Source organism: Talpa europaea (assembly GCF_964194135.1).
Source record: "Talpa europaea genome assembly, chromosome: 7".
NCBI classification, from domain to species: domain Eukaryota; kingdom Metazoa; phylum Chordata; class Mammalia; order Eulipotyphla; family Talpidae; genus Talpa; species Talpa europaea.
The window spans coordinates 32,850,079-32,868,775 of NC_140074.1; the positions used below are offsets into that span (position 1 = coordinate 32,850,079).

At 37.2% G+C, this 18,697-nt stretch overlaps 1 protein-coding gene across 4 annotated transcripts in view; it reads right to left on the reverse strand.

The window, feature by feature from the left end:
* RIC1 (RIC1 homolog, RAB6A GEF complex partner 1) overlaps nt 1–18,697 on the reverse strand; it is a gene marked incomplete at both ends in the record, with an annotated part of 111,561 nt that overhangs the window by 63,694 nt on the left and 29,170 nt on the right. For all 4 annotated transcript variants that reach the window (XM_084239022.1, XM_084239021.1, XM_084239020.1 and 1 more), the window contains one exon: nt 10,594–10,673. In XM_084239022.1, the coding sequence (XP_084095148.1) occupies nt 10,594–10,673 (80 nt within the window). The remainder of the gene's footprint in view (nt 1–10,593; nt 10,674–18,697) is intronic.

Below are 18,697 nucleotides of genomic sequence, written 5' to 3' on the forward strand. Positions count from 1 at the left end.
CCAGCAAACTGCCCGAAGAAGAAAGTGGCCATAAAAGAGGACCAGAAGGGAGGGAAGCGCAGAACCCTGCTCCCCTCCCCCGCCCACAGAGGCGGCACTCTCCGACCAGCAGAGAGGAGGGAAACAACAAACCACAACGGCCAACAAGAAAAACGGACGCAGCAAGTGGGAATGTGAGTGGAAAGGAACTATTTCAGCCACCACACCCCGTGAACGGGAGCTGTGGAGAACCCTGCAGGATCCGCCGCGGAGGTGAGCTCCAGGCGCCATTAAAGAGAGCCCCGCCCCCCAGGAGGAGACCAGCACCAGCACACAGCCCCGGCCGCCCGATGACTCCTGGAGGAACCAGAGGGGAGCAGAGAAGCCCACCCAAGATGCCGGCCAGTCCCAACAACACAGTGTCCCAACACATACGGCAAATTAGAAAACAGACAGTAGGGAGGAGAAGAACCACACGCAACCTAGCAACTCTCCAGAGAAAAAGCACACCACAAAAAGAAAGCCAGCCCCCAGATTGCAAAGACAATAACTTGGAAGAATTTCTGAGCCTTCCAGAAAGAGAATTTAAAATTGCCGTGATTAAAAAACTGACAGAAGTCATAAAGGAAAACAATGATAAGGGAAAAATAATCAACGATCAGAAGAATGCAATTGAGTCCCTAGAGAGGGAAAACAATGGTCAGAAGAAAGAAATTGAGTCCCTAAAGAGGGAAGTAAAAGAAATGCAGGAGATCAAAGAATTAATGGAAGAACTAAAGAATTCTGGGAAAAGCAATGAAAGCAGAATAGATGAAATGGAAGAACGAATAAGTAATCTTGAAGACACAGAAATAAAAAGAACCAAAACAGAAAAGGAAAGAGAAGTACGAAGGAAAAAGAACGAGGAAAGACTTCGGGAACTATCTGACTCCATGAGAAAAGGAAATATAAGAGTTATAGGAATACCAGAAGGAGAGGAGAGAGATGTAGGAACAGAGAAAATATTCAAAGAGATAATTGAAGAGAACTTCCCAAATGTGAAGAAGGAGCTGAAAATTGATATACAAGAAGCAAGAAGAACACCAAACTTCCACGACGAAAGGAAAAATACAGCAAGACACATAATAGTAAAGCTCCCAAGAATCCAGGACAAGGAAAAAATAATGAAGCTGGCAAGAGGGAAGAAACAGATAACATTCAAAGGAAAACTAATCAGGCTGACATCAGACTTCTCCGAAGAAACACTACGGGCAAGGAGAGAGTGGAGGGACATAGTCAACAGACTCCAAGAAAACAGATGCCAACCAAGAATACTCTATCCCGCAAAGCTCTCCTTCCTCTTTGAAGAAAGAATATGGACCTTCCCAGACAAACAGAAACTCCGGAATTTCATTGCAACTAAACCCCCACTCCAAAAAATACTACAAGGAGTCCTAAAGCCAGAACCTCAGAGGGACGAATAACAATGAAAGAAGGCCAAAAAAAAAGTTATTAAAAGAATAAATAAATAAAATCAAAGGAAAGACAAACACAAGGGCAAATACAGATGTTAACATATCAATATTAACTCTAAATGTAAATGGACTAAACTCTTCAATAAAAAGACACAGAGTTGCAGCTTGGATTAAGAAACAAAACCCAACCTTTTGCTGTCTCCAGGAAACACATTTAGCTACAAAAGATAAAAATAGGCTCAAAGTTAAAGGATGGAAAACAATCCTACAAGCAAATGGACCGAAAAAGAAAGCAGGAACAGCTATACTTATATCAGATAAAACAGATTTCAAACTCAAAGAGATAAAAAGAGACCCCAATGGTCACTACATTATGATCAAGGGGACAATACTTCAAGAAGAAATAACACTCATTAACATATACTCACCAAACGAAGGAGCACCAAAATATATCAGACAACTGTTGTCCTCTCTGAAAACAGACATCGGAGAAAACACATACGTAGTGGGAGACTTCAACACACCACTATCAACAATGGATAGATCAACAAGACAAAAAATAAGTAAAGAAACCAAAGCTCTAAATAAGGACCTAGAGCAATTGGGCTTAACAGACATCTATAGAACACTAAACCCCAAAAAAACGGAGTACACATTTTTCTCAAGCGCACACAGATCATTCTCCAGGATCGATCACATACTGGGGCACAAGACAAACATCAACAGATACACCAAGATTGAAATCATATCAACCATCTTTTCTCACCATGAAGGCATCAAACTAGAAATAAACCATAAAAAGAGGGCAAGGAACTTTCCTACCTCATGGAGATTAAAAACCACACTACTGGAAGACCATTGGACTAATGAGGAGATCAAAGAAGAAATTAAAAAATTTTTTGAATTGAACGACAAGGAGGACACCAATATCCTAAATGTATGGGATGCAGCAAAAGCAGTAATAAGAGGAAAATATATAGCAATAGAAGCTCACATCAAGAAACAAGAAAGAACTCAAAGAAACAACCTAATCTCGAAGCTCAAAGATCTAGAAAAAGAACAACAAAAAAAACCCAATACCAGTAGAAGAAAAGAAATAATAAAAACCAAAGCAGAAATAAATGAAATTGAAACTAAAAAAACAATCCAAAAGATCAATGAAACCAAGAGCTGGTTCTTTGAAAAAATCAATAAAATAGACAAACCCCTAGCCAGGCTCACAAAGGAAAAAAGGGAGAAAGCACAAATAAACAGGATCATCAATGAAAGAGGAGAAATCACAACGGACACAGCAGAAATCAAAAGAATAATCAGTAACTACTATGAACAGTTATATGGAAACAAGTTTAACAATCTAGAGGAGATGGACAAATTCCTACAACTCTACAATCACCCAAAGCTAGATAAAGAAGAAATAGAACACCTATACAGACCAATTACAATTAGCGAAATTGAAATGGTAATCAAAAACCTCCCCAAAAACAAAAGCCCAGGTCCTGATGGATTTACAAATAAATTCTACCAAACATTCAGAGACGAATTAGTGCCTATCCTTCACAAACTCTTCCAAAAAATTGAGAAGGAAGGGACAATACCAAACACGTTTTATGAAGCCAACATTACACTAATACCAAAACCGAACAAGGACAACACAAAAAAGGAAAACTACAGGCCAATCTCCCTAATGAACACTGATGCAAAAATCCTCAATAAAATTTTAGCTATCAGAATCCAACAATGTATCCATAAGATAATTCACCACGACCAAGTAGGATTCATTCCAGGGACACAAGGATGGTTTAACATCCGAAAATCAATCAACGTTATCCAACACATCAACAAAAAGAAATATAAAAACCATATGATAATATCAATAGATGCCGAGAAAGCTTTCGACAAAGCGCAACACCCATTCATGATAAAAGCCCTTGAAATTCTTGGGATACAAGGAACATACCTCAACATCATAAAGGCCGTCTATGACAAGCCAACAGCCAGTATCATTCTCAATGGTGAAAAGCTGAAAGCAATTCCATTAAGATCTGGAACAAGACAAGGATGTCCACTCTCACCACTGCTTTTCAATATAATACTGGAAGTCCTAGCCAGGGCAATAAGACAAGAGAAAGACATCCAAGGAATCCAAATAGGAAAAGAAGTCAAACTATCACTATTTGCAGACGATATGATATTATACATAGAGAACCCCAAAAACTCCACAGAAAAGCTAATTCAACTCATCAATCAGTTCAGTAAAGTGGCAGGATACAAAATCAACACGCAAAAGTCAGTAGCCTTCCTATACACAAACAATAAATCTGAAGAAGAAGAAATCAAAAAGACCATCCCTTTTGTTATTGAAACAAAAAAAAATCAAATATTTGGGAATAAATCTAACAAAAGAGGTAAAGGACCTATACAAAGAAAACTATAAAACACTGTTAAAAGAAATAGAAGAAGGGCCTCCCCGGTGGCGCAGCGGTTGAGCACTGGGTTGCGAAGCTGCCCGCGGCCTCTGCGGCGCCGGTTCGATCCCCGGCTGCTCCCCGGTCACGGAGGAGGGTCCCACATGGCGTGCAGACCTCTCCTGCCGCCCGCTGCTCCCCTCAGCAGTGTACTTCAGTCCTTCTGCCTGCTCTGCTCCCCGCTCTGGCTCTGGTGAATTCTCTCACCCTCCAGCGCTTCTGACTGTATCCAGTGCATGTGTAAACAAAAACAAACAAACAAACCAGCAAACAAATAAATAAAGCATGCCTCTATAAAAAAAAAAAAAAAAAGAAATAGAAGAAGACACAAAGAAATGGAGAGACATCCCCTGCTCATGGATTGGAAGAATAAACATTATTAAAATGGCCATCCTTCCAAAAGCAATATACAGATTCAATGCTATTCCAATCAAAATTTCAATGTCATTCTTCAAAGAAATAGAACAATTATTGATGAAATTCATATGGAATCACAAAAAACCCCGAATAGCCAAAGCTCTACTGAAAAAAAAAGAAGGGAATGGAGGCATCACACTCCCAGACTTCAAACTATACTACAAAGCCATAATCATCAAAACTGCATGGTATTGGAACAAGAACAGACATACAGACCAATGGAATCGAATAGAAAATCCAGAAATAAACCCACATATTTATGGTCAACTAATCTTTGACAAAGGAGCAAAGACTATGCATTGGAGCAAAGAAAGTTTGTTCAATAAATGGTGCTGGGAAAACTGGGTCACTACATGCAAAAGAATGAAGCTTGACCACTACCTCACACCATACACAAAAATCAACTCAAAATGGATTAAAGAACTAGACATAAGACCTGAAACCATAAAATATATAGAAGGAAATATAGGCAAAACACTACATGATTTGCACATCAAAGACATCTTTACAGACACATCACCCAAAGCAGTGATAGTGAAGGCAAAGATAAACAGCTGGGACTACATCAAATTAAAGAGCTTCTGCACAGCAAAAGAGACAATAACAAAAACAAAGAGAAACCCCACCGACTGGGAGAACATTTTTGCACACAACACTAATGATAAAGGACTGATCACAAAAATCTGCAAAGAGCTGATGAGACTCAACAACAACAAAGAAAATAATCCAGTCAAAAAATGGGCAGAAGAGCTAAAAAGAAACTTCTCTGAAGAGGAAATGCAAATGGCCAACAGGCATATGAAAAAATGTTCAACATCACTTGTCATCAGGGAAATGCAAATCAAAACTACCATGAGATACCATCTTACACCAGTGAGAATGGCACATATTAAAAAAACTAGCAACAACAAATGTTGGCGAGGGTGTGGAGAAAAAGGAACTCTTCTGCACTGTTGGTGGGAGTGCAAACTGGTCCAACCACTGTGGAGAGCTGTGTGGAGATTTCTGGACCTACTAAACATAGAGCTTCCATATGATCCAGCAATTCCACTCCTAGCTATTTACCCAAAGGACACAGAAACATCAATTCCAAACAACACCTGCACCCCTATGTTTATAGCAGCACTGTTTACAATAGCTAAGCTTTGGAAACAACCCAAATGCCCAAAAATAGATGACTGGATCAAGAAGATGTGGTACATATATACCATGGAATATTACTCAGCATTCAAAAAAGATAAACACATGCAGCAACATGGATGGCGCTGGAAGGGATCATGCTCAGCGAAATAAGCCAAAAAGAAAAAGAAAAATACCGGATGGTCTCACTCATAGCAGGAATCTAGAAAACTTAAATAAGGGACCAGGAAAATGAATATAAGAAAGTGAAAATCAAAATCAACAAAAAACTATGAACCAGAGACACTTTTAGGGGGGCGGGGGCGGGAGGGGAGGGATTGGGGTCAGAATGGGGGGGCTGCAATTGTATGGGGAATATAACAATAAAATTTATTAAAAAAATAATAATAATAAAATAAAATAAAATAAGTATATATTATGATGTCATATATTTGTTGATATTTTGTTACGCTGAAATTAAATGCATTGCAATTTACAATCTCATTTAAATTTCAAATTTAAACATAAGCATACTATAAAACTAAACACAAATTTTTTATTCCTAGTGCAATTCCCTTCATTAGTATCACAAGTTTCAAGACATGAAAGAAAAGACTACCATCAATACATTAGTCTGTCCACTGATCTGTGTAACTACCATAAAGGAATATTTTAATCAGAATGGAATTTGAAAACAAAAGATGAAAGAAAAAAATTCATTAATCAAAGGATAAATGACTTTTGAAGCATAGCGTCATTTAATATGGCTGCTAACATCAACAGGAAGGATGCTGGAAACAATGCTAAGTGGAAACTATGAAAGCTTGGGGACATCTGACCTGTTCTTAGATGCAGCATAATGGAAAATTGATATGCAGTGTAAGGTTAAGATGCTGTCACATAATACAGGGAAGTTGAGATGCTCTAGAAAAACTCATGTGATGAAGTCATAAGATTTAGAGGAGAGGAAAAAAAGGACAATAGTATTTCTATAATTGAAAAGAGGGTGACCAACTACTAGCTTCAATTATGCTGCCACTATTCTTCAGGGCTATCATAAGCCACTCCAAATAATTTTCCCCCGTTTTCAAATTCTTTACTTCCCAAATAAATTCCAAAGTAGTAGATGGCTACGTGGGCATAAACAGGTTGAGAAATATAGTACTGGTGAAAGCACAGACTTTGGAACTACATTTATATATAAACCCTAGTAATTGTACCTAACTACCTCAAAGGCTGCTACAGGCATTAAAATTAGTTTGAAAAAGTGCTTAAAACCATGTCTTGAACACCGTGTTTACAAATGGCATGGATAACGATGATATACTATACATTGTTTTTACTAAAAATCCCTATGTGAACCACTATTTTTCCAGGCTTTAAAATTCTGAACTGGGCCTCCCCTGGTGGCGCAGGCAGTTGAGTGCGGCACTGTGAAGCTGTCCACAGCCTCTGCAGTGCCGGTTCAATCCCGGCCAGCCAGCAAGGGTCCCACATGGTGCGGCAGACCTCTTCCTGTCTTGCCCGCTGCTCCCTTCAGCAGTGTATTTCATCAGTTTGCCTATTCTGTTCCCTGCTCTGTTTCTGGTGAATCCTCTCACCCTCCCGCGCATCTGGCCTGTACCCTGGTTCTTGCATAAATAAATAAATCTTTAAAAAATACAATTTTAAACTCATAATCTCCAAACACTTTAAGAAAATATTTTTATTCTCATTTTACAAACAGATTCTACAGAAAAACTCAGAAACTTACTAGACAGAATAACCCAACTAGAAAATAGCCCAGCATACAAATTCATAACAGGCTGACTCTAATCTGCTTCAGATATTTTGTTTAATGTTACCAAGGCATACATAAAATCCCACATATATTTGTTTATATAAGTAACACAAGGATAATTCATATAGTATATAAAATTGATTTATATATTCATTTAAACTATTAAAAATTAAGTAGAAATTTAGTGAAAGAAATATATATTACCAATAACAGCAGTTATCCTTTATTATTTTTCCTATAAGCTAGGCACAATTACATAATCACATTTAATCCTATGAAATAATCACCATTATCTCATTCTACAGATGAGAAAACTGAAGTCTGGGAGTTATAAAATAATTTGATAGAAGTCGTACTTCTGAAAGCAGCAAAGCTGAAATTCAATTCCAGGTTTATCTGATGCCAAAGCTTATCACTTTGACCACCATTTATGCTGCTGTAAGGCAATACGTATTTTATCACTCACAAATTGCAATCTGAAATCTTTAACAGTGGAAAAATGCCTAAAGTAAAAAATCAAACAAAAAAGAGCTCTTTTAGTTCTTTAGCCTAACGTATACAAACACAGACAGTGAAGCACTGTCAGAACTATCAATACTAAGTTAAATGGTGTCCTTGGAGTCTTAGAGTCAGGAGGTAAGAAAGAAACCATTTTCATAATGTCTCTTAGAACACAAAAAGTGAGCCTCAAAATACTATTCCAAAACACTATGAAAATATGTAAACATGTTAGTAAGCGGAAATAACTGTTTCAAGATGTTATTCCCTTACCCTGCCCAACTATAGCAGTACAAATTAATCCATTTTAAGTTCAAGTGATTTTGACTATTGCTTTTTATTTATAGAAGGAGCATGTCCAAACCATGCAACAAAATGAGGCTAGATACAGCAGTTCAAAGTGCACAAGGAAATGAAATCTTTAATACTGACTACACAGTTCTTCAGAAGGCTCATAAAATAACCACTGAGAATGAAAAGGATGAGTTTTAGATTACTCACAAAACTGAATTTAAGATTTTTTTTAAAGATTTATTTATTTATTTATACATACAAGCACTGGGTACAGTCAGAAGCGCGGGAGGGTGAGAGAATTCACCAGAGCCAGAGTGGGGAGCAGAGCAGGCAGAAGGACCGAGGTACACTGCTGAGGGGAGCAGCGGGCGGCAGGAGAGGTCTGCATGCCATGTGGGACCCTCCTCCGGTGGCTGGGGAGCAGCCAGGGATCGAACCGGCGCTGCAGAGGCTGCGGGCAGCTTCGCAACCCAGCACTCAACCGCTGAGCCACTGGGGAGGCCCCTTAAGATTTTTAAATATACAACTTTTCATCACAATATCCACAGCATTTTATATAGTACAACACATATGCCAAAGGGTTTTTATCTTTAATGATTTTATTAAAAAATAACCAAACTGATTCCATCATCAAAAGAATTTCTGTACTTTACTGAAAATTTCCAAAACTCAATACTGTATTTACTGAAAAAAACCAAGTGGTTAGAGCACTGAGAAAATCTAGATAGTTACTTAAAAATCTATGACAAAAAGCATGTATCCTACACTCTGTATGGCCTATTATGCTATCCTTTCCCAGCGTGTATCCCCGCAAGTATACTGACAAATGGTACTTAAACAAATTTTCACAATGCAATTTTTTAAAATCATGGATGATTTTCAAACACATTGTTTTTTAAACCACATTAAATGTCATATATGCATATTAGAAATTTTGGGGAATTTAATAGTTGAAAGAAGCTGAAAAATTACTATAAATCTACTTATTCAAATGGAGAAATTATCTTCAAAATTTTACTGAAATATAATCATTCCAGTAATACTTAGATATAATATACATATTACAGTAATTTACATATACTAAATGATATTGTTCTACCTTTTCTTTACATGATTTTGTTTTGTTTTACAAAGTTGTAATATTACATATATAATTTTGTAACTTGTTTGTTCACTTGGCATTATAATATGGTCAAGTTTTAACTTTATGAATTTTTGGAGACATTATAATTCATGACTGAATATTTAAGGAGAATGTACTATAGTTAAAAAAAGAATTTCCTTTTTTTATACCTTTGCATTTACTATCAAAAATGAACACATTTTATTACAGAGTAATAGCACTAACAACACTTAGTAATTAACAAAAAAACATAAGTATTTCTATATATGGAAAGTTGTCAATTTTTAAATAATTTTGCTTTGTTTTATTTGAATTACTAGTTAATATGTTTCTTGCTGTTGATTAGTTATATTTTCCTGAAATTTTTTACTTACTTGTTTTTTGAAATTTTTGTGTCTCTAGCAATTTATGACTTTTATGTAAAAACAGTAAATCTTAGTCCTACCTATTGCAAACATTTTCCCTGAATTTATTACTTGCCCTTTTTGCCTTTTATTTTTCAGAAATTTTTACTTTTATCTAATGAAATTTAGTTTCACTTCAATTTTTTTTAAAGATTTGTTTATTTATGCATACAACAGCTGGGGTACAGGCCAGAGGTACAGGGAGGTGAGAGGATTCACCAGAGACAGAGTGGGGAACAGGACAGGCAGATTGACCACAAGGACACTGCTAAGGGGAGCAGCAAGTGAGACAGGAGAGGTCTGCCGCACCATGTGGGTTTCTCCCTGGCAGGCCGGGGATGGAACTCGTGCTGCTGAGGATGCGGATTGCTTCATAGTGCGGTGCTTAACCCCTTGCGCCACCAGGGAGCTCTCACTTCAGTTTTTTATATGCCTAATAAACTCTGGCTATCTTCCACCATCTAATATGTGATAAAAATTTAATTGTATTTTCATCCAGCTTTAATAACTTGATGACTTTTATAAAAAGATGCTGTGCCTTAAAATTATGTCTTTATTTCAAAACTTTCTTCAATAATTGTCATTCTTTTTCAAAAGTAAAACCAAAATAAGGGAAAAAACAACACAGAACAACAGTTTACAGATCAAAAGTCCGGGTCCTCTCAAGTCTAAACCACTGTTTGGGCACATATTTTTTTCAATGTATATAAAAAAATCAACATGTAAATAAGTCTGTACCTTACTGACATTTTACCCCTTTCCCTCATGAGCTCTTATTTCCCACCCAATGAAGACTGGAGAATGTCAAATAAAGATTATATTAATAATAATTCTGAATACACAAGAAGGGATACAGTCTTTTCATTCAAATTCCCAGGCTTAATTACACAATTATTTATTCAAGCAATGATAGTTCAGAGATTTGATAAGTCTTAAAACACTGTTTTGGATATGCTGGCCTAGCTTTTTTGAAAATCACTTCAGACAATACAAAAGTTATGTTTTGTGAATATAAAGTATGCAAATCAAATATTAAAAGAATGAAAGATAACAAACTCACTTGGGATATACCGGTTCATAAAGGTACTTGTCCCCTCTTGTAGAGGTAATATGGAAAAACAGAATGTAGCCATTTGCTGTCTGAAAGATAAAAAATTTATTTAACGTAAATTAAATTATATTTAACATAAATTTAGTCATAGTAGACTATGACTAAAAGCCTGACTCTGAATTTTACATCTCTTATTACTTTGAAAAGACTTTCATTTAAAAAACCCTCTCTTAGAGAGTCAAATTATGCACATAAAAAAGATTTTAACATAACCCATATTGCTTAACATAACTCACAAAAGGTTTTATAGATTAGAAAATATTTCATAGGTAGTTAGATCAATAGTTCACAGTTAATGTAAGTTGTAAAAAACAGTGCCAATATATGATCAGGGAACATATCCATAACTTGCGAAGCTCAAACAACTAATTTACAATTACATTAATATAAAACGCAGTACACTTAGCTATTCCTACCAAACATTCCAGGCACTATAGTGAAATAGCAAATGACCAAGCTATTTTATACTAATATTGAATTCTTATAATTTTTAGAGGCATGTGGGCTTTTGTCCAAAAAGCAAAGAAAGTTTTTAAAAATTATTCAAGGTTTCAAATATCTTTCCATTACAGACTTTGTTTTCACTTAAAGCAATACCCAAAGAAACTTCTCCAGCAAAGCCACATATTTTTTTAAGCTATAAACTTTTCAGTACTCCTAAACTTTAGTTCTACATACTGGTATACAAAAAAGAAAAAGGGTAAGATTTCAGAGATCATCATTCTAATCTCCCATGTGAAATTTAAAAGTGCTCTAATGTAGAGAACACGGAATGAAAAGAAAAATGGATTTCAATGTTTCACAGACATCATGACCTTTATGCCAATTAGGGACTAAAATTTAAAAGGAAACACCACACTGTGCAGATGCTAACCCAATGAATGCATGCATGCTTGGGTTTAGGTAAAGGTTGGTAAAAGAAAACCAGTTTTGAGTCCAGTGATGGATCGTTATTCACCTCTCTAGATGAGAGGCTGCTATATTACAAATTCATTTCTTTTTTTAAATGGCATTCTGTTTAGCACCTGAGCCTTGATTTTCCACACTGTTGAGACTGGAAGAAAAGCGGCATAAGTGGTTTTTCATATGGAAATAAAAGGTCCTACAATAGTAAAAACAAAGACCAAAGTGGGAAAACTAAATCTGTAATTTCAAAATATATTACAAAGTTAAAATAAGTAAAATGATTACAGATATTCAATATCAACAGTCATTTAAAAAGGCAAATTAAAACTACAAGATACCAATACACACACAGAGAAGGGCTAAAATTAAAAAGACATACTATGGAGAAAGACAAAACATCTTAATTTCACTCATGTGGTACACAGAAAAAACAAACAGATGAACTAAATAAAACAAAAATAAACTTTTAGATTTTAAGACCAATTAATGGTTATTAGAAGGGAAGGGAGGTAGGAGGGTAAATCAGGTAAAAAGGGACAATCCTATGAAATGCCAAGGATAAAAATCCACTTTTAGTTTTAAACTTAATGTACTACATACATGTGTTGGTTTTTTGTTTTTTTTTTTGTTTGTTTGTTTTTTTTTTATAGAGCATGCTTTATTTATTTGTTTGCTGGTTTGTTTGTTTTGTTTATACATGCACTGGGTACAGTCAGAAGCGCGGGAGGGTGAGAGAATTCACCAGAGCCAGAGCAGGGAGCAGAGCAGGCAGAAGGACCGAAGTACACTGCTGAGGGGAGCAGCGGGCGGCAGGAGAGGTCTGCGCGCCATGTGGGACCCTCCTCAGGTGGCCGGGGAGCAGCCAGCGATCGAACCGGCGCCGCAGAGGCCGCGGGCAGCTTCGCACCCCAGCGCTCAACCGCTGCGCCACCGGGGAGGCCCCATGTGTTGGTTTTTAATGATGTACATCTGGAATTTATATGGTATAATGCGGTCTTAGAGACTGGATATAAATATACTCTGTAGGATAAGATATATTAATTTAGATAAAATATTTAGTGAGAGTTTGGCTGCTTCTTGAAACAAAAGGGAAACTGAAGCTTTCCATATGAAAAAAATACCGCAAACTTGTTTTCAAGTTATTTCAAACAGTAGTGTGTGTTCTACTGCAATTAAGATGGTTTGTAAAACTGATAGTCTCTCCTTGAATACAGCAGCTGCCAATTAAATATGATGAATTTGATGACTTAATGGAAAAAAGTGTAATGAGTTCTTCTGGAATAGGTTCATAAAGATTTGGGGGCCAAATAGGTTTTTGGTAGCTGCAGATTCCTTTATGAAAAAAAAAAAAAAAGCTATTGCATAATCGATTTATAATTTACCTTAGTCAAGGTAACTGGGCATCTTTGTTTTATAATGAGGCACTCTGCATTATTTTTAGTTACCTTATAAAGTATATACTCCTTTTAGTCTAGTCACAATGAAGATGGATGATCAGAGCTACTTATTACCTAGTTATTATTGGGGGGGGGGGTTAGGATAATATGTAAGCCAATATGTAACAAAAAGTGTTAGTGTTATTATGAGTAAATTAGATACATACTAAATATTCCCATAAGCTGTTCTGTGCTGGGTACAGTAAAATATAAGGCAGCAGACTCCAGTGAAACAACTGTGAATACAGAATGTCTAAGAAAAACTTTGGTCATCTAAGAAAATTCTCAATTTAAAGAAAAGTGGTTGGATATAAAGTGAGTGAAATTTTCTGAGTTTGATTTTGGAATGAGCCAAAAATTATACTTTTTAGCACTACTGTCATTAATCAGAATGCAGGTGTAATCCATTGTGAGACTCCTTATATATAAAATACTTGAAAAACGTATTTGGCAGTGGTTACTGGCATCACTAAAAGGAGGACTCCACTAGAAAATATGTACCCAGGATTTTGACATATAGAAACTCCCTAATTCATTACAGCATTTGTTCAAGGTGATTCACTACATAACTTTGAGGTAAGATAAAGAACCTGACTTTGCAATGTATAGGCTCTTAGCAGTAAAGCTGAACTTCAAACACTACAATGGTAGCCAATGTTACAATACAAAGTTGATAGAAAATTAAAATAAACAAAGTTAAGCCATCATTTCAGTAATGTTCTAGATGGTTCTAGTCTGGGAGACTGATTCAGGATAAACAAACACTGGCTAGAAATTGAGTGTTAAGTCACACAAATCTCTGCTGATAGCATATATGCCTATTACTTTACAGATGGCTAGTTTCCATTCCTTCTTATATTGAGTTGTAACTATTTGTATGTTCCAGACAGTGAAGATGGTGCGTTGCACTTAATTTATATGCTGTCAGGTAACTCAATCAATATATAAATTAGGTAACACTAATTTGCACTATAAGAGAAACAGATGTTGCAAGAGGGAAAAATACCATAGGAGCTTTCAAACTACTTTTAAAGAATTTTTTTCATTCATTTTGAGAAAAGACTAATAAAGGCAATAAAGCACCCATAAATAAATAGACATACACGTCATCTGTTGGCAAAGAGGAATGAGAACTTCTATATACTTCTGGTAGGAACATCAAGTGGCATGACTTTGAAAAAAGTTTATCATTTCCTTAAAACATTAAAGACACATCCTACCTTATGAATCCACTCTTAGGTATTTACCCAAGAGTAAAGGAAATATATACCCATATATGTACACACATGTTCATAGCAATTTTGTTTAGAATAACAAAAAGTGTAAACTCAAATGTGCATGAATAGCTGAATGGATAAACTAATTGTCCATTAGATTGAATACTCCTCAGAATGAACTACTGAGTCATGACAACATATGAATTTCCAAAGATTTATGCTGAAAGAAATCAGAAAATATAAGAGCACATATTGTATGATTCCATTCATATAAAACTTTAGAAAATGTAAACTAATCTGCATAACAGAAAACATATTAGTGGTTGGTTTTGGAGAGAGGTGGGTCATGGCAAAGGGGTGAAGGATTACAAAAGTGTAAAAGGAAATCTGTGGGGATGATTGATTACAGCAAAGGTTTCAAAACATCAAATTGTATACTATTCAAATATGTGTTTATTGTATATCAATTGTACCTTAGGGGAAAGGATGAAAGTGATAGTTGTGTAACAGGGTGGTCCCCAGGAAAGGGGGAGGTTCCCTGCCCCACCCAAGGGAGGGTGGAGCTGAGCAGGAAGAGGAGAAGCAGAAGAAGAGACTGAGGAAGGAAGCAGGATGGAGCCAGGAGACCTGGAGGAGGCGCATGGAGCCTAGAGACACGTGAAGAAACTACGCTTGTCTTTTGGTCGTGGACTGGGTGACACAGATGTGGGTGAGACCCGTGGGGAGGTGACAATGGCAGCTTTTATCTTGATGTTGATTTTGCTCTTTTCCTTCCGGGCTTGTCCGGTTGTTTGTGACCCTTTTCTGTGGGTCCCCACTGGAAGATGCTTTAGACTTGTGGCAGGCCTTGGGGCCTTGCTCTGGGCCAATCCCATTTGGATGGACTTTTACCCACGAGGGGACGGGTAACTTTGGGTGCTTCATTTAGAAACTAGACTCTTTGCCTTACCTGTATTGTTTCCTAGTTTTATTAAAGTTCCTTCCCATTAAAGTCCCATGTGTTTTGTGTTGATGCGGCGGATGGCAGAACCCATTTAGAATAGGCAGGTTTGCGGGGTTTGGGCTGCCCCTCTCCCTGTCCTATAACAGATTTGGCGCCCAACGTGATTTAGGACAGAGCCATCCGTGGTTAGTCAGCCCCATGGGGAAATTGGGCTTCCCTATGGCACTGGCTACCATAAGCACAAATGTGATTTTTGGTTTCTCCGATGTGTTTGTTTCATATGTCGATTTGCTGTTGAAAAACTGGCTTGGGCTTTGTGAAGATCTGTGTGTCTGTATGTAATTTGTTTGTAGTGACTTGCTAAGACATTTGATTTTGTGGAAATTGTTCTGTGCCAGTTTTACTCAAAAGATTAGGCAGTACGTAGGACCATGTGGCCAGATCAAAGATGGCGTCTGAGGCCACTTGGTGTTTTCTTCTTGTTGCTAGGACTTTGGAACTTTTTTTTTTCTTTCTTTTTGTAATCTCTGCTGTCTCATTAGCATTTCTAAAGGCAATAATGGTTCTTCATTAATATGTTGCTTTGTCTTTGACTACTTCCTGCCCTGTGTCCATGGGGTTTTGCAAGCCAACTGTGGAGCAGTGGTGTTTTAATTAGCAAATGTATGCCTGGGTCTTAAGGAAAGAGTAGCCTTAAGCAGTAACTGGTAATCGCTGGTATCCTTGATGGATTCTTGGAGATAACTTGAATTTTTGCAAAATCTGGATCAGAAAAATTAACAAGATTTTGTCTGAGTCTGAAAGGATTTGCTGCTGTGAGTTTTGTCTACACAATTTGTTTTGGGCATGTTTGCCATTTTGAATACTGGATTTGTTCAATTGCTGGTGTAAGACAAGATTCTAAGTTTCTGCTTCCTACTGAGGAAGGTCTGTTATGGAAAGCACTCTTTAGGGTGCATCATGTAACTGTACCAGGTTTTCATACCTGTGTTGTTGTTGTCCCTCCCTAGTGTGGGAGAGGTGTAATCCATGCTTTGATGTTGAATCTGCTCTTTCAGCTTCTGTCCCAGAGTGGCTAACAGAAGTAAGGAGATGACTCCTTTTAATTAAAAGTTAATTACTGATATTTTGATTTTGCTTTTTCAGGTTCTATTCCAGGAAACCCACGGAGTGCCTGCTTGGTGGCTAACAAGAGATGACTCCTTTTGCTTAAAAGTTAACTTACTTTTATTCTTTCAGTTGTTGTACAGAATACCCCAGGATTGACTTCTAATAAAAAGTCTTCAACACTGAAAACCCTAAGTTGATAAACAAGGTCATGTAACTCTTGTGATTAATAAAACTTTTCCTTCCTATTTCCAAAGTCTTAGGTTTGCAGGATGACAACTGGAAATTTTTCTGCCAGCAACACTCCACATTTTTTTTTGGACTTAGACATTTTTTTTCTGAGCCTATGGAGAAAAACTGCAGTTACATAACATATTCTACGTGGCATAACTAAAAAAAAACAAACTGTCTTTGTCTATATGTTGTATGTCTGTATGTCCTTGTGTCTAACTGTCTTGACCTCCAGTGATTGACAAATTGGTATACATGGTGCCCATAGACATTGAAAAAAAAAAGTCTCCAGTTATGAGAAAAACAAAAGGTTATGGTTTGATTGTCAACATTGTGCTACTGAACTAAGCTGGTGCCTTCATAGAGATTGAATATTGTTGTTTCTGTTACTTTTCTGATATTTATGGCAAAGCTTCCCAGAAATCTAAATTCAAGTACAAATTTGGTGGCCTGTCATTTGACTGATGCAAGGAAATTTTGTGGAACCTCAGTAGAGCTCCTGAGACACTCCACGAAGTTTCTCCTTTCCCTCCTGGGAAAGCATTACATGAATTTGTTCTATTTGGCTTTTACCTAATGAAGTAAAACTGAAAGGGAAGCATTGTCACTTGGGAAAATGGTAAAACTTTGGTATGTACAAGATGTTAACAGTAGTATCTGGTATGTATGTAAATTGTCAATGGTGATTGTCACCTTGTAATATTGTATAATTCAATTGTTTCACACCTACAGAAATTGTTTCCGGAAATATAGGGAGAATAGGTCTTAACAGATTCCTATTGATGGAACTGTTGAGAGTAAAAAACTTTCCTACAAAGGACTGAATAGACCTGGAAATACACCTGACATTTACTAAGGTTTCTTTGACATAATACTGGAAATTTTTTTTTTATGCATTCTGTCCTGAATCCACGAAATTTTTGTTTTGTTTTGTTTTGTTTTGAGTAACCAGGATCTGCAGAAAGGTTGTAATTTTTTTCCAGCAAAGCTAACTTGTCACATTTTCTCTCCCCTTGATACCAACACAGCATACAAATAGTGGTAGTAATTTTTGCTACTTATTTCAGAGTCTGTTTTTGCATAACTTCCATAGGGATTTTGTCTGTTTTAACAAATATTGGACGTGAGTTTGATTGTGTGGCTTTGTGTGGAGTTCTTCCAGAAAGTTGAAAAAGAGCTGAACCAAGAAGAGGAGAACCTGTTTCCCTTGGTTGTAGGGTTCCAGAGACCTCCAAAGAAGGTGAGGAAGCTTGCCTCCATTGGCAGGACTGGAACCCGGCCAACGAAAATGCCCTGGTACCCTCGAGAAGAGGAAAGCCCAGGTGGAGTCTGATGAGACCAACTTTATACCTGAAGCATACATCGACTGGATGCCACCGGTTCGCTCTGATCCTGTATGGAATATTTCAACAAAGCCAGCTAAAATTGCTGTTAGTTATTTCTACCCTGTGATTTTATGCAAAAATAGGAAAAATGGTTTAAAAGTAGATTTAGTTTGCAAACTTTTGCTTTGCTGTTAAAAGTTTGGGATCAAGGTTGAGAGAATTCGTTTTTGCATAAGTTGAACCATTTTAACATTTTTTCCCTGTGATTTTGATGTATTTGCTATCTTGTTTTAGCCAATGCTCCAAATTTTTTTTCTTTTGGCTTGGATAATGGACTATTTTTAAGTAATGAAACTGTCATACGGGACATTCATGGACAATGCTGCTGACTAATTGTTGCTTCTCTTACACACATTGGAACCCTGAAAAAAGACTGTCTCCTAAGACTACACCCTGAGATCTGTGCCACCATAGATATGGTGGAATAAAAATTAAAAGGGGGGATTGTAACAGGGTGGTCCCCAGGAAAGGGGGAGGTTCCCTGCCCCACCCAAGGGAGGGTGGAGCTGAGCAGGAAGAGGAGAAGCAGAAGAAGAGACTGAGGAAGGAAGCAGGATGGAGCCAGGAGACCTGGAGGAGGCGCATGGAGCCTAGAGACACGTGAAGAAACTACGCTTGTCTTTTGGTCGTGGACTGGGTGACACAGATGTGGGTGAGACCCGTGGGGAGGTGACAATGGCAGCTTTTATCTTGATGTTGATTTTGCTCTTTTCCTTCCGGGCTTGTCCGGTTGTTTGTGACCCTTTTCTGTGGGTCCCCACTGGAAGATGCTTTAGACTTGTGGCAGGCCTTGGGGCCTTGCTCTGGGCCAATCCCATTTGGATGGAC